We start from the raw sequence: 18,126 nt of genomic DNA on the forward strand, positions 1-18,126 counted from the left end.
TTGTTAAAACTTTCATTAAATTTTTAACTAGGAAAAATATAATCATGAAGATGTGGAAATTGAGAAATACATTTAAGATACAATATTAAGTGAGAAGAGCAATATACATGGATCATGACGGAAAGACTAGAGGGAAATACTTGTATCAACAGAGTAGCTTGTTTCTAGGAAGAGAGATTAAAAACAACTTTTTTCTTTTAAAGTTTTTCTTTAATATTTCTATTTTATGTTTTATAGCAAAAGTTGATTTAAAAAGAATGACCCCCAAATAAAATGTTAGTCATATCCTCAATGTGGTGGCATTACAGAAAAAAAAAAAAATCTTTCTGATGCCAGCAAGTACTTTCAATGCACAGTTTCCCAAAGACTATTTAGGTTCATTTTCATGTTCCAACCAATTACTATTACTACAATTTAGGCTAAGTCCCTGGAGGGCAGGGCCTTTTTCTGTCTTATACTCTATGCCCAGCACTTAGCCTAGTGTTTAGAAAATTGCAAGTGCTCATGAAATATATGGTGAATGAACAAATGAATAACAGAAGGAAAGACTACTCCATCTTATATAGGTACAGCCATGGGTAAAAAGATTATTTGCATTCATTCAGTTTTTATGGCATCTCCAATGTTAAAAACTGCAAGGATGCTTTGCTTCCAGAATTCTCATCATTCATCATAGATTACATGCTCCATGGAAATCCAGTTGGAGCCAAAACCTGGTACCATATTTTTATTTCTCTTTTTCCATTTCAAAAGAAAAAGCTGTAGTTAATTCTAATTTTCCTGCGGGCAGAGGGAAAGGGAACTTTTTATGTGTGTGAAAGAATGGCACACCCCCAGCCACCTGAGGACAGTTCCTCCCAGGAACACCTGTTTGCTCCAATTGAAGCTTGTCCAAATTGAGTCCTGGGGGTCAGGAGCTTGCTCTTCAAATGTCCCACCATTCTACAATATTTATTCCCCACCTGTCTGATGGCCATGATAGCTTGGGAATGCTCCAGCCAGGGAAAGCTGTTTCTTGGCCCTGACATGGCAAAGCTAACAACAGCTAATGTTCACCTAGAATCTGGTCTGAATCCAGTTGCCCCAGAGTTAAAAAAAAATGCCTCTTTTTTCCTTTTCAGTCTACCAGCCTCAGCAAAAATTCTTAAGGAGGGGGAGGTAAATAATTTTTCGTCCTCAGACCAATATGCTGCAAAAGTCAGTTATACCTTTCACTCTGCCTCTTAAATCTGATTTCTGGGTTTTCCACTCCTAGTCGTATTAAATAGTTGCCCAATACTAAAAATGAGGATTGGTAGATTAATTTCTCCAACATGAGAATTATCAAAATCCAGGAGGTAAAAATGCAATAAAAACGATCTTAAACACATAATTTAACATGCAATTCCGGGAAGGAAAAAGATGCCCACATTAAACTCCAGTTGTAATAGTGAAATAATGTTTTATTTAAAAAATTCTAGCCGTAAGAAAACTGTACATTTGAAAAGCTTACATAAAGCCTTATAAAATAGGAGACCTTTTATCTCCTCTAGATCCATGAGCCAGAAAATACTTTATCTATGCAATTTCAAGGCACATAAAAACCCCAGTGAATAAATAAAATGTTCTTGTTTTCTTTATACAGAAGCTTTAAAAATTATCCATATAAATAGCTTGGCCTTGAACAGATTAAAAGACCTAAAGGCTATGGCTTCAGATCACTTATACAGAACAGAAAATGAATGCTTTTCTTTATTGGCTGGGCAAGTTTGCTACTAACTAAACCTCTATAAACACATTTGATGACAAAGATTTAACTGGAATATACGAAAAAATTCAGTGTTTTAAAGTGATACACTTATCAACTAATTAACGTGCCACAATACAATAGTTCACGTACTTTGCCAACATTCTTTGCGTCTATTCACGAATCGCACATATAGAAGGTACAGTTAATATGCAGTATAATTTCAAAGACTATAAAATTTTATAAATACATAATTTTAGTCAAGGGTATGAAAGTTCTCAGTATCTTTCTAAAATTGGGGTAAATAAAATGTGTGAAAAGGTTTTTTATTTGTTTATAATTAGAGCTACTGAGGTGACTTCAAGCCTTTCTTACTTATTTGAAGAAAATCTTAAACTCCACTGCAATTAAAAAAAAATTATCAAGAAGACTTTGGATCATATTTACTTTATAAGCAGATGCAGTTACAAGTTGTTAACTTCCTATATACCCTCAACATAGTTGTGGCCAAACAGATGTTTCTAACACATCCTCCTGCCCCCAATTCAAATTCTGCTGCTGGAAGTTATTACCTTGAGGCTGCCATAAAAAGGGAAGCGGCGTTACCCCACGTGTGGCTTAAGAATCAGGCAGTAACTTTTAGGCCAGGTACCTGCCATCTCCTCTATAAAGTCTTACCTGACCGTGGGCCCCAGGGATTTCTTCTTCTTGTCCCCCACTTACCATTTTATCTCTCACTGACCGTACAGCACAAGTTACTATGTATTGTTGTTTCTTAAAAATATTAAGGTACCTAGGAGTAAAGTCTTGAGTTTGTTGAATCTCTGATGACTAACGGATTCCCTTTGACACAGTAAACATTAAATATTTGCTGTTGAAGAAGATGCTGCTGAGGATATTGCTGTTAAGAGGCTGCTAAAAACATGGTTTCTGAGGCTAATACCAGGGTATTGGTCCAACTTTGCTCCATCTTGGTGGAATGACCTTGGGCAAGACTCAACTTTTGTAGGTCTCAATTATCTATAACATAAGGATAATAATGACGATACCAAATCACAGACTTCTTATGAAGGTTACATTAAATGAAATAATATATGTGAATGTGCCTTACAAACTATAAGGCCCTATATATATTTTACTTGTTCTGACTGTCTCTAAGGACTTAATTTTGATAAATGATCTGATTTCCCAAAGAAAGCATCCCTGAAAAGTTTCTTGTAAAACTTTGCAGAAAATTCAAAATAAGTGTTTCTTGTAGACCAATACATTTCAAATAAGCCAGAATATCAAAGTAATTAAGTGGTTTTTAGCTAAGACACGGTACACAGTTTTGTGACAATATCTCGTTTCTCAACTTTTTTGGAGTTGGTTGTGGACTATTTAGAAAATTTTATGGAAAATTCTCAGAATGATGCATATACACACATACACAAATATTTTCAGGAAACTCCAGTGGTTCAGAGACTCTGTGAAACCCACCCCAGGATAGGGATCACTGCCTTACGCCCTGAGACAGAGAGCATGGTTTTATGAAAGTCCTTGGGGACCTGATTCAGACACCTTTGACTGATTTGAGAATTGAAAAGCTGATAGGTTTCTTTTTTTTCAGCATGAAATCATTAAGATATCAGAAGATGGAGAGTGGCTTTTTCCTATGTAATCTATAATTGTATAAGAAACTATGCTGTTCTTTCATAATTCTAAGCCTCTTCAATGCTCTTTTAAAATTTTTCATAAAATTTACCACTGTTGCATTTTTTCCATTGATATTCATACTTCAGTTCCAAAGTTCTTCACATAATTTTACAAAAGAAGCCACTAACTTTTTAAATAGCAGATTGAGGTTAAAAAAAGAAAACGCCTCCTGTCATTTCAGCTACTACCTTGTCAAAAAATGTTAGAGATAATTAAAAAAAAAGAAAAGAAAACAACCTCAATTACTACTAGTAAGTGGCCAACTTTTGCAGTTTAAGAAATATTTTAATTACATTTCTGGATATTGAACATCTTTCTTTATAAACAGTGTTTTCTTTCTTTTTTGTTTCCATGAATGCAAAGAATTCTTTCTTAATACCTAGACGACAAAAATCTCAAGATGTACACAGTTGTTTCTTATTATGGCTTCCCTGGAAAACATTTCTGGGAAAGCACAATTCCCAGCCACTTACTTTGTTTACAACAGACAAAACTGCTTGTGTGGTATAAATAGGAGTCTGTCCTTAAATGCTGCTGAAAAATAAAATACAGCCATGAAAGGGGAGCTATTTCCTGCCCCCAACGTGGCTTAAAAAAAAAAACTTAGCTACTCTAGGAACAGCACCAAAGCATAAATAATAATTACCAATTGCCACACAATAAAAGACTAATTTTAAAAAAAAAAAAAAAAAAAAAAGAAAAGAAAAAGAGAGAAAGAAAGAAAAAAGTGGCTACATATTCCAGAGATGCCCTCAGAATTTTCAGCATTAGAAGGTCTTCTTATCCTGCAAGATTATGAAACCCCTTTTTGTCCTCCTGCATTTGCGATGTATATCTATAACTCATTCTTGTTTGTGCAGATAAGCCTTGCCTTGTCTCCCTAACTGCACTTTCAAAAGAAGATTCACAGTTGTTTGACTTTTGATCTAGGGAGCAGCTAGCTCGACCACCTGCACTGTGCACGAGCTGTTACTGAGCTCGCTTTGTCCCGTCTTATAACACAGTGAGCCTTTTAAAATTGATGTGTGAATACACTAATTTACAATGTGAGCGTTCAAACAAAAAAAATATGGCGGCGGCGGCGGTGGTAGTGGCGGCAGCAGTGGCAGCAGAAGAGGAAGGGGGAGACTGGTGAAGCGGGAAGCCTGGACACTTGCTTTATAAAGTTCAGATGCCGTTCACTGCCTCTGGTATTTAATGAAACAGATGGCCAAAGGCCTCCCTCAGCTTACCATGGAGCAGACAGTGGTGTAACGGTGTGAGGGCATGGAACTGTAAAATGTTGTTTGGTGATGGTATATGTTAATAAATAGCCCTTTACAAGGGGGGTCGAGGGCTCCATTACTTGTTTATGAGGAAGGCCTAGGGCTCCCTGCTTCCAGTTAAGAGCTCAAGTCTGCATTCAAAGGAAGTGCTGATGGTGAAGGTGACGTGCACCCTTCATATTCTACATTGCGTTAAAGGATGGCATGTTTCCTGGGGAAAGAAGGGAAAATCATAAAAGAAAGGTAATTTGCGAATTAGCTCAAACTGTGGCTCACAACCAAGGAAAATGTAAGATGTTTTTCCATTGTGATTAAATAATGGACAAAAATAGTCTGTTATTGTTAAGTTACTTATTTTATCTTTGAAAGAACCTGTTTACATTGCAGTCAAGGGGTTTCAACTAAATTACATCCAAGAACCTAGACAGCAACTTTGAAACTATTCTTAGCCATTCTTCCAAAGACCATTCATTGACCAGGCCCAGGTCGGGGGAGCGTGGCCCTGTGCTAAATTCAATGAGGCTCCTGACCGCCAGCAGCTTACATTCCAGACCTGAGGACCCCTAAGACAACTGGTCACACGGAAACTCCTCATTCCCCTCCAGGCAGGGATCTGACATGAGAACTGTCACCCCCTCCCAGTAACCGGTCTATCAAGGCCTGTCTCAGCAGCATGAAAGGCTATGCTTGACCTCAACTAAAGGTTACTTTCATTTTATCTAACACCGTGGGCCCTCTGACTGTGTCTCCTGCTTTGCTTTCAGGTAGGACATTTTCCACCTGTCTGGATATCTGCACAGGCATTTGTTGACAGTCCATGCTTTGGGGGGAGGAAAGTGATTCCTGGCTTTGTTTTCTCTTTTACTTGGATATCCTCCCCTATTTATTTCAGCTGGTTGCACAATATTGTGGGGAACCATATAAAGTCCCTTGGGGGATGAGGGAGGGGATAAAAAAGATCTAGAAGAAAAGAAAGACTTGGTCATTAATAACTAACTACAATGTACACAGTGCAAAGCAGAAGATGTTAGAGTCTTGTGAGAAACACAAACTACCCTGAAGGATCAGAGCAAAGACAGTTTGTTTCTGGCTGGTAGACTGATGAAGGCTTGATGAAGAGAGGGCTAGTTCACCTGAGAGCCAGAGTAGAGATAAAAGTTCACCTGAAACATTCTTACGATAACATCTGTTGTTTCTGCCCACCCAGGATTTAGTCCCCTTTTTAGTAAAAGCCCTGGATTTTTCTGAGGTAACTGCTCTCAGTCCGTGTGTCCATCTGCTACATGAGGTTCCAGGTCTAAAACATCAGATCACAGATTAATGGGGACCGATCCAAAATAGTGGGATGTAGTAAGGGTTTGTTCATTGCTTTCAAGAACCATCCAGAATGGTTGTCTGACTCTCTGTGAGGCTACTGATTCTCTATAGAAGAAGGGTAACAGTCCAGCACGGTGGGAAAAACAGTCTCTGGAGGCAGACCGCTTCTACAGAGCTGGATAATATTTAACAGAAGTTCCTTCTTTCTTAAAATGGGAGTAATGGTATCTGCCTTACAGAGATGTCATGAAGATGAAACAAGATAATGTATGCCAAGTGTCTAAAACAGTGACTGCTACCTGGGAGGTACCGGTGAGTGCATGCGTAGCAGTGGTTTTTGTTATTAAAAGATAGAGTGTGGTGTAGAATAACGGCTCCTAAAATTCTGAATTTCCCAGACCAGTAAACTGTGGGGAGAGGGGGGAAAGTGGGAAAACTGATTGCTAATGTTTAGTCCTTCCAAGGATTTCCTTTTCCATTTGCTGTAACAATCAACTATTTTAAGGAAATTGTTGACTATCACAATTATTTTACAGAAGAAATGGAATCATGACAAAGAGAGCAGATAACAGTAACAATTGGCATAATGAAAACTCACTAGGTTGTTTTAACTCTTCTCATTTCACTACTAGTTAGTGAAAACTGACTCTGAGAACCTTTGGTATAGTGCATTCAAAAGAGATAGCTAGGGCTTCCCTGGTGGCGCAGTGGTTGGGAATCCACCTGCCAATGCAGGGGACATGGGTTTGAGCCCTGGTCCAGAAAGATCCCACATGCCGCGGAGCAACAAAGCCTGTGCGCCACAAATGCTGAGCTGACGCTTTAGAGCTCATGAGCCACAACTACTGAGCCTGCGTGCCACAACTGCTGAAGCCCACGTGCCTGGAGCCCATGCTCCGCAACAAGAGAAGCCACCGCAGTGAGAGGCCCGCGCACTGCAACGAAGAGTAGCCCCCACTCATCACCACTAGAGAAAGCCCGTGCACAGCAATGAAGACCCAACGCAGACAAAAATAAATAAATTAAATAAATTAAAGAAGACTGGTTCAAGATGGTGGAGTAGAAGGACGTGCTCTCACTCCGTCTTCCAAGAGCACTGAAATCACAACTAACTGCTGAATAATCATTGACAGGAAGACACTGGAACTCACCAAAAAAGATACCCCACATCCAAAGACAAAGGAGAAGCCACAATGAGACGGTAGGAGGGGTGCAATCACAATAAAATCAAATCCCATAACTGCTGGGTGGGTGACTCACAAACTGGAGAACACTTATAACACAGAAGCCCACCCACTGGAGTGAAGGTTCTGAGCCCCACGTCAGGCTTCCCAACCTGTGGGTCTGGCAACGGGAGTAGGAATTCATAGAGAATCAGACTTTGAAGGCTAGTGGGATTTGATTGCAGGACTTCGACAGGATTGGGGGAAACAGAGACTCCACTCTTGGAGGGCACACACAAAGTAGTGTGTGCATCAGGACCCAGGGGAAGGAACAGTGACCCCACGGAGACTGAACCAGACCTACCTGCTAGTGTTGGAGGGTCTGCTGCAGAGGTGGGGGGTGGCTCTGTCTCACAGTGAGGACAAGGACACTGGCAGCAGAAGTTCTGGGAAGTATGCCTTGGTGTGAGCCCTCCCAGAGTCTGCCATTAGCCCCACCTAAGAGTCTGGGTAGGCTCTAGTGTTGGGTCGACTCAGGCCAAACAACCAACAGGGAGGGGACCCAGCCCCACCCATCAGTAGACAAGTGGATTAAAGTTTTACTGAGCTCTGCCCACCAGAGCAACAGCCAGCTCTACCCACCACCAGGCCCTCCCATCAGGAAACTTCCACAAGCCTCTTTGATAGCCTCATCCACCAGAGGGCAGACAGCAGAAGCAAGAATAACTACAATCCTGCAGCCTGTGGAACAAAAACCACATTCACAGAAAGATAGACAAGATGAAAAGGCAGAGGGCTATGTACCAGATGAAGGAACAAGATAAAACCCCAGGAAAAACAATTAAATGAAGTGGAGATAGGCAACCTTCCAGAAAAAGAATTCAGAATAATGATAGTGAAGATGACCCAGGATCTTGGAAAAAGAATGGAGGCAAAGATTGAGAAGATGCAAGAAATGTTCAACAAAGATCTAGAAGAATTAAAGAACAAACAAACAGAGATGAACAATACAATAACTGAAATGAAAAACACACTAGAAGGAATCAATAGCAGAATAACTGAGGCAGAAGAATGGATAAGTGACCTGGAAGACAGAATGGTGGAATTCACTGCCACTGAACAGAGTAAAGAAAAAAGAATGAAAAGAAATGAAGACAACCTAAGAGACTTCTGGGACAACATTAAACGCAACAACATTCGCGTTATAGGGGTCCCAGAAGGAGAAGAGAGAGAAAAAGGACCCAAGAAAATATTTCAAGAGATTATAATCGAAAACTTCCCTAATGTGGGAAAGGAAATAGCCACCCAAGTCCAGGAAGTGCAGAGAGTCCCATACAGAATAAACCCAAGGAGAAACATGCCGAGACACACAGTAATCAAACTGGCAAAAATTAAAGACAAAGAAAATTATTGAAAGCAGCAAGGGAAAAACGACATATAACATACAAAGGAACTCCCATAAGGTTAACAGCTGATTTCTCAGCAGAAACTCTACAAGCCAGAAGAGAGTGGCATAATATACTTAAAGTGATGAAAGGGAAGAAACTACAACCAAGATTACTCTACCCAGCAAGGATCTCATTCAGATTCTATGGAGAAATCAAAGGCTTTACAGACAAGCAAAAGCTAAGACAATTCAGCACCACCAAACCAGCTCTACAACAAATGCTAAAGGAACTTCTCTAAGTGGGAAACACAAGAGAAGAAAAGGACCTACAAAAACAAACCGAGAACAATTGAGAAAATGATAATAGGAACATACATATTGATAATTACCTTTAACATGAATGGATTAAGTGCTCCAACCAATAGACACAGCTTGCTGAATGGATATAAAAATAAGATCCATATATATGCTGTCTACAAGAGACCCACTTCAGACCTAGGGACACATACAGACTGAAAGTGAGGGGATGGAAAAAGATATTCCAAGCAAATGGAAATCAAAAGAAAGCTGGGGTAGCAATACTCATATCAGATAAGATAGACTTTAAAATAAAGAATGTTACAAGAGACAAGGAAGGACACTACATAATTATCAAGGGATCAATCCAAGAAGAAGATATAACAATTATAGACATATAGACATCCAACATAGGAGCACCTCAATACATAAGGCAACTGCTAAGAGCTATAAAAGAGGAAATCGACAGTAACACAATAATAGTGGGGATTTTAACACCTCACTTACAGCAATGGACAGATCATCCAAACAGAAAATTAATAAGGAAACACAAGCTTTAAATGACACAATAAACCAGATAGATTTAATTGATATTTATAGGACATTCCATCCCAAAACAGCAGATTACACTTTCTTCTCAAGTGTGCACGGAACATTCTCCAGGATAGATCACATCTTGGGTCACAAATCAAGTCTCAGTAATTTAAGAAAATTGAAATCATACGAAGCATCTTTTCTGACCACAACACTATGAGATTAGAAATCAACTACAGGGAAAAAAAAATAAATAACACAAACACATGAAGGCTAAACAATACGTTACTAAATAACCAAGAGATCACTGAAGAAATCAAAGAGGAAATCAAAAAATACCTAGAGACAAATGAAAATGAAAACACGACAATCCAAAACCTATGGGATGTGGCAAAAGCAGTTCTAAGAGGGAAGTTTATAGCTATACAAGCCTACCTCAAGAAACAAGAAAAATCTCAAACAATCTAACCTTACACCTAAAGGAACTGGAGAAAGAACAAACAAAACCCAAAGTTAGCAGAAGGAAAGAAATCATAAAGATCAGAGCAGAAATAAATGAAATAGAAACAAAGAAAACAATAGCAAAGATCAATAAAACTAAAAGCTGGTTCTTTGAGAAGATAAACAAAATTGATAAACCATTAGCCAGACTCATCAAGAAAAAGAGGGAGAGGACTCAAATCAATAAAATTAGAAATGAAAAAGAAGTTACAACAGACACCGAAAAAATACAAAGCATCCTGAGACTACTACAAGCAACTCTGCCAATAAAATGGACAACCTGGAAGAAATGGACAAATTCTTAGATAAGTATAATCTTCCAAGACTGAACCAGGAAGAAACAGAAAATACAAACAGACCAATCATAAGTAACGAAACTGAAACTGTGATTAAAAATCTTCCAACAGGGCTTCCCTGGTGGCATAGTGGTTGAGAGTTCGCCTGCTGATGCAGGGGACACGGGTTCGTGCCTCGGTCCGGGAAGATCCCACATGCCGCGGAGTGGCTAGGCCCGTGAGCCATGGCCACTGAGCCTGCGCATCCGGAGCCTGTGCTCCACAACGGGAGAGGCCACAACAGTGAGAGGACCGCGTATCGAAAAATAAAAAAATAAAAAAATAAAAAATAAAAAATCTTCCAACAAACAAAAGTCCAGGACCAGATGGCTTCACAGGTGAATTCTATCAAACATTTAGAGAAGAGCTAACATCCATCCTTCTCACACTCTTCCAAAAAATTGCAGAGGAAGGAACACTCCCAAACTCATGCTATGAGGTCACCATCACCCTGATACCAAAACCAGAAAAAGATACTACAAAAAAAGAAAATTACAGACCAATATCACTGATGAATAGAGATGCAAAAATCCTCAACAAAATACTAGCAAACAGAATCCAACAACACATTAAAAGGATCACACACCATGATCAGGTGGGATTTATCCCAGGGATGCAAGGATTCTTCAATATACGCAAATCAATCAATGTGATACACCATATTAACAAACTGAAGAAGAAAAACCATATGATCGTCTCAATAGATGGAGAAAAAGCCTTTAACAAAATTCAACACTCATTTATGATAAAAACTCTCCAGAAAGTGGGCATAGAGGGAACCTAGCTCAACATAATAAAGGCCATATATGACAAACCCACAGCAAACATCATTCTCAATGGTGAAAAACTGAAAGCATTTCCTCTAAGATCAGGAAAAAGACAAGGATGTCCACTCTCACCACTATTATTCAACATAGTTTTGGAAGTCCCAGCCACAGAAATCAGAGAAGTAAAAGAAATAAAAGGAATACAAATTGGAAAAGAAGAAGTAAAACTGTCTAGAGCTAATCAGAAAACTACTAGAGTTAATCAATGAATTTGGTAAAGTTGCAGAATACAAAATTAATGCACAGAAATCTCTTGCATTCCTATACACTAATGATGAAAAATCTGAAAGAGAAATTAAGGAAACACTCCCATTTACCATTGTAACAAAAAGAATAAAATACCTAGGAATAAACCTACCTAGGGAGATAAAAGACCTGTATGCAGAAAACTATAAGACACTGGTGAAAGAAATTAAAGATGACACCAACAGATGGAGAGATACACCATGTTCTTGGATTGGAAGAATCAACATTGTGAGAATGACTATACTACCCAAAGCAATCTACAGATTCAATGCAATCCCTATCAAATTACCAATGGCATTTTTTACGGAATTAGAACAAAAAGTCTTAAAGTTTGTATGGAAACACAAAAGACCCCGAATAGCCAAAGTGGTCTTGAGGGAAAAAAACGGAGCTGGAGGAGTCAGACTCCCTGACTTCAGACTATACTACAAAGCTACAATAATCAAGACAATATGGTACTGGCACAAAAACAGAAATATAGATCAATGCAACAAGATAGAAAGCCTAGAGATAAACCCACACACCTATGGTCAACTAATCTATGACAAAGGAGGTAAGGATATACAATGCAGAAAAGACAGCCTCTTCAATAAGTGGTGCTGGGTAAACTGGACAGCTACATGTAAAAGAATGAAATTAGAACACTCCCTAACACCATATACAAAAATAAACTCAAAATGGATTAAAGACTTAAATGTAAGACTGGACACTATAAAACTCTTAGAGGAAAACTTAGGAAGAACACTCTTTGACATAAATCACAGTAAGATCTTTTTTGATCCACCTCCTAGAGTAATGGAAATAAAAACAAAAATAAACAAATGGGACCTAATGAAACTTATAGCTTTTGCACAGCAAAGGAAACCATAAACAAGATGAAAAGACAATCCTCAAAATGGGAGAAAATATTTGCAAAGGAATCAATGGACAAAGGATTAATCTCCAAAATATGTAAACAGCTCATGTAGCTCAATATTAAAAAAAAAACAACCCAATCCAAAAATGGGCAGAAGACCTACATAGACATTTCTCCAAAGAAGACATACAGATGGCCAAGAAGCACATGAAAAGCTGCTCAACATCACTATTATTAGAGAAATGCAAATCAAAACTGCAATGAGGTATCACCTCACACCAGTTGGAATGGGCATCATCAGAAAATCTACAAACAACAAATGTTGGAGAGGGTGTGGAGAAGAGGGAACCCTCTTGCACTGTTGGTGGGAATGTAAATTGATACAGCCACTATGGAGAACAGTATGGAGGTTCCTTAAACAACTAAAAATAGAATTACCATATGACCCAGCAATCCCACTACTGGGCATATACCCAGAGAAAACCATAATTCAAAAAGACACATGCACCCCAATGTTCATTGCAGCTCTATTTACAATAGCCAGGTCATGGAAGCAACATAAATGCCCATCGACAGACGAATGGATAAAGAGATGGTACATATATACAATGGAATATTACTCAGCCATAAAAAGGAACGAAATTGGGTCATTTGTAGAGACGTGGATGGATCTAGAGACTGTCATACAGAGTGAAGTAAGTCAGAAAGAGAAAAACAAATATCATATATTAACGCATATATGTGGAATCTATAAAATGGTACAGATGAACTGGTTTGCAGGGCAGAAATTGAGACACAGATGTAGAGAATGAACATATGGACACCATGCGGGGAAAGCAGGGGGGTGGTGGTCGTGGTGGGATGAGTTGGGAGATTGGGATTGACATGTATACACTGGTGTGTATAAAATGGATGACCAATAAGAACCTGCCATATAAAAAAAATAAAATTAAAAAAAAAAAAGAGACAGCTAAGTTCATAGTCTAATTCTGTACATTTCTATGTATATGACTATTGATAGTTTACTTCACTAAGCATTGTTATTCTCACCTGTAAAATGGGGACACGATGCTTCCTTCACAGGGCTCTTAAGGATCAGATCTGATGTGTGTAAAGTACGGTTAGGGTTAGACACACACCTAAGGCAGCTGGTAGAGTTATCACTGATAGATAACTTTAGATGCTGTATTCGAATGTCTAACACAATACCAAAACTCTATGTTTAAAGCTATAAGAATGTTATTAAAAAGAAACATATATAAAGAAATCCAAAGTTGTTCTTTCATTTGGTAAAAACATCACCCATGTCAGCCTTGAAGGGGTCATAGGACGAAAGCAATGAGTCAAGTGTATGGTAATAAATTTACTCACACAATAAGGACCAAGGTTTTTAAAAAATAATTTTCTCTTTGTAGCATTATTCTAAGCTTAGAACCTAAATCTGTTAAGTGTAAAGGATCTGCAACAAACTGAATCATTTTGTTCTGAAAGAATAAGCACTTGATTAAAAACTGAAGAATATCTTAGAGGTTAAGATTTTGCTGTACTAATTTCAAGTCAGGGCCCACCCATGTTCACAGCTAGTAAAAACAGGCCAAGAAAGAGAAACGACATAAAGAGAGAAAAGCAAAAACCAGAAAAAAAGTGAAAAATATAAATGTAAGACACTTTGCAGTGAATAAAAATTGAGAGTAAATTCTCAAGGACATTTTTCTCACAAGTCTTGAAAACTCTCTACTGCTGAATTTTCAGACATCATAATAAGAACAATTAAAATATAACAAAATGTTTCCTGGGCAAATAGCGGGGGCGGGGATGAATTTTTAAAGAAGATTAAAAGTCACAGCATATTTCTTTAAGAATAAGTTTGTTTAATAAAAAAATTACATATCTATTGCTTATAGAAATTGCATTGGTATTTCTGATATATTTACCCTTAGGAATCATTCTGACAGTTCATTTAAGTTTTCCAGATGTTTTTACCTGTCTTCCTACCAAAGCAACAAAACCATGTTTAAAATGTAAAATGTGATAACAATGATAGGTGGCAGTTATTCCCCAGATGGGCTCAGAAGTAGCTCTAACAAAAATACATGTATTAAGTAGTAAGAGGATTAAGTTATTCCAGTTATAAAATAAATAAGCCATGTGGATATAATATACAGCATGGAGAATATAGTCAATAATATTATAATAATTTTGTCTGGTGACAGATGGTAACTATATTTGTGGTAATCATTCTGTAATGTATAAAAATATTGAGTCACTATGTAGTACACCTGAAACTAATATAATAAATCAATTATATTGCAATTAAAAAATGTATAAATAGTGATGGCTGCATCAACTTCATTTAATCCCATCTGTTTTGTTTATATTATAGATTAGTTACAAAACACCTCTCAACAGCTACCTATTTAAGAAAGTTACTACATACATGATGGAAGGATAAGCAGAATTCACTTTTTCAAGGAAACATTCTGCTATTGTGTGTGTAATTCTGCTATCCTGTATTGTGTGTGTGTGTGTGTAAATACTAATACTAGTAGCAAATATTGGTAGTGTGCACGAGAGAGAAAATTGTTTGATATTAAGATAATCATACAGAAAAGGTGTTTTAAAAAATGTTACATATGTCATTTCCTTTCATAAGCCTTTTGCCAGCATATACATGTGGTCAATGGGTGAACATAAACTTGTAACATGTCCTCCAAATTTATGTCAACAGAGATTTCAAATTATAACTGTTACATTTCTAAGGAATCCTTTAGATACTTTTAGAAACAAACATACAATTACTGATAAATTATTCACTCTTCAGAGGCAAAAAGAAAATAGAATCATGATGTCCTTTGTTTGCTGACTGAAAATCTTGAAAACTTCTGTTTTCATTTTCACTTCCTGCTGGTACTGTTTGATCTAATAAGACCTCCCAGTCAAATGTATAGGAAAAAATATACACACCAACATGCACGTACAGGCAAATATATATGGAGAGCAACACTGAAGCCTCTCAGTGCTACCTGAGGCACTTTAAAGACAACCAATTAATGACAGTCTAATTTTGTGGAAGTCAACGAAAAATCCTTTTTTTTGACCCCCGTCATTGCATGAATGGTCATTTGTTTCACGATAATTTTCATTATTATCTGAATACCACTTTATTTAAAACTCTGTCTACAGAGTCAGGAAATGAACAGTTTGTCCCCAGGTAGCTCTTCATCTTATGTCAAGACAGAATAAAAATTACTTTTCAGGAGATCAGCTATATCTGCATTCTGATGTCAAGTTTTACTAATATAATTTTGAACGGACTGGTTTTTTCCTTTGTTTTCTTTCTTTTGGTGATATAGTACAGTTACATGAAGAACATTTATTTAGGTTGAATCAGCTGCTCTCTCACTAGATATGTCTCAGTATTCTCTGCATAGTTTAGTTTCTTTCAAAACTTATGATTCCGTAAGTTATCCTCTATTTCTCTATTGTTTTCAAACTTATTGGTTGTATAGCTACTGAAATCATATTTTCTATTGGTTCTTTGTTTTCCTGGCACCCTTTTTAATGATCAGTAAGGATTAACTGGACTTGCAGAATCTTCCATAGCTTCCTTGAAAATGAGATACTTTTAGGAATTCCTACGCCACTTTATATGCACATATTCTCTACTAGACTGAAGTACTCTGAAGGCAAGGATCCAAACTGATTTCATTTGAGGAGCCCCAAGTCCTTGTATTCAGTATATTTACTGAATATTTACTGAGGAAGTGAGTAAGGAGAAAAAAAGAAAAGAAGGAAGGAAGGAAGGAAGGAAGGAAGGAAAGAAAGAAGGAAGAAAGGAAGGAAGGAAGGAAGGAAAGAAAGAAGGAGGAAAGGAAGGAGGGAAGGAAGGAAGGAAAATTTTTTTTTTTACCCCATTTGAAGTTAATAAAAGATTAAAAAGCACAAATGGTAGTGGCTGCCACTTACTCGTTTTTATTTTCCTATCTACCTTTGGTCTCTCTTCGAAAATCGGGTGGATTATGTACAAACTTTGGCACTGATGGAACACTGGTTTCACCTGTCTTCACAATAGACTAATCAATATTAGCAAAATGACTCAAATGAGGGACCATGATATACCATTCCTGTTCATTTTACAAATTTAAAAACAACCTAAGTTTAAAAAATTAAAAATAATCAGCAGTCTTTCTTTTAAATAAAATAATTCCTTGGTTTGGTATATTGTAGAATACTTAACTATCTTCGGTCATAAAGAATTTATCATACGAAAATAAAGAAGTTTATGTTATATGCAGGTAAACATCTACCCTGAACAAAGAGGACATTCATTTCTTGTATGCATTTATACAGAGAGGCACACTTTTCAATATTATAACTTTTCTTAAATCAGAAGCACCTGTTGACACATGATACAGCTGTGTAATTTTGGTAAGATAACGTGACTTCTCTTTCTGAAATAAAACCCCACCAGTGCTGGAAGTGAGTGCCATGTGAATGGGAGGGATGTAACAGGAAGCAAAATCAGAGCAGTAAGTAGAAGACTTCCTATTAGAAACATAAACCCTGGTTCCACTTTCTAGAGACTGTTTTTCCAGGGAATAATAAAAAATAATGAAGTGAAGAAGTTGGTAAAATATTTTTGCCTGTTCCCAAGTCCAAAATAAATTGTATATCATGTGGGATAGTAATTAGAAACTAAACCAAAACCACCATCTACATTTGGTTCCCAAAGACTCAGGTTATAGCATTGATTAAAAGTACCTGGATACCTCGGCTGATACCAAGATCCCAGTTGTGCTTAGTGAAAAACACAGTTACCAATGTGCACAGGTGGACTTAAGAGTTTCCTTGGCTCAGACCTAGCAAAAGGTGATGTCCATCTGGGGATTTTTATTTCTGTTCATACCCTAGACAGAGCCCAAAAGGAGATGAGTCAGTGACTGACTGAGTTTGCCTACAAAGAGAACCCCAAGAAGATTTCAGCAGAGTAATTTTCTTCTGTAGGCTTATGAAACAACCCTGTTAGTATGATTTTTCTAAAGAAAGCCCAGTCAAAAGTTACAGAAGTGGTTTGTGCTTCACCCTCTCTAAATGACTTGCAAATTTATTCAAACACAATACGAGGAGAGGCGTTATTTGCTGAAATAACTGTCTGCAGTGTCCTGCACAAAAGGGTGAGGTACATCAAGCAGAAATGTGGACAGAAATACGTTGGTTTAGAAACCCATAAATCCTTATTTGAATCTGCCAACCTGAAAGCCACACAGAGCCTGGATAAACTATTTTTCCTAAATGCTACATCTGATTAAGCCATACCATTAAATGACAGCTGAACTTTAACATTAATATGATATTATTTAAATAACCACATGATTTTTTTTTTACACTAAAAATGATGAATGATTTCTGGACAGCTCAACTGACATAAAGCGGGAGGACTCTTTAATGAGGTTTGACAAAATGGAGACACATGCAGAATATTCGTTACAGCTCCCATTGCAGGGGCCCTCCCAAGGAAGCAACAGAGAATTTTCCACTTTTTTTCTTTTTTATTGTTCATATGCACTGAAGCATTCCTTTCAATTGCCACTTCTCTGTGGATTTTGAATTTTTCTAGGTCATTTACATATTACCCCTAATCTGAGAATTCGGTGGTTTATGGTTTTGAATTGGGGACTGTGGGTGTAGGAGAAGGAGGGGCATGTGGAGTGGTGTCAGCGTGGGCTGGAAGTGTCCCAGGAACTTAACCTTGCTCCTGGGTAGCCTGATAGAGGAATCACGTCGTTACATTGGCCTATAGAAGACTAAGTGACCATACCTTTGACTGATTCTTATGCAATCAATCTCTAACGCAGCAAACATACTTTTAGCAAATTATTATACATGGATACATGATCAGAGAAGATTGTACTTATTTTCAAATAGCTGTCACTATAGCATCAATGATAAACAAGATTCTCTTTTTAAAATTCCAATT

General features: G+C 37.5%; 1 protein-coding gene across 20 annotated transcripts in view; it reads right to left on the reverse strand.

Annotated features, from left to right (window-relative positions):
- The window catches only part of VTI1A (vesicle transport through interaction with t-SNAREs 1A), a 368,837-nt gene that overhangs the window by 147,589 nt on the left and 203,122 nt on the right, over positions 1-18,126 (reverse strand). The window contains exon 9 of one of the 20 annotated variants that reach the window (XM_019940006.3): positions 4-17,913. The exons of the other annotated variants lie outside the window; for them this stretch is intronic. Coding sequence (XP_019795565.1) covers positions 17,772-17,913 — 142 coding nt within the window. The 3' untranslated portion in view covers positions 4-17,771. Of the gene's footprint in view, positions 1-3; positions 17,914-18,126 lie in introns of those variants that run through there. 20 annotated transcript variants of the gene reach the window in all.

Source organism: Tursiops truncatus, chromosome 16, assembly GCF_011762595.2.
Source record: "Tursiops truncatus isolate mTurTru1 chromosome 16, mTurTru1.mat.Y, whole genome shotgun sequence".
NCBI classification, from domain to species: domain Eukaryota; kingdom Metazoa; phylum Chordata; class Mammalia; order Artiodactyla; family Delphinidae; genus Tursiops; species Tursiops truncatus.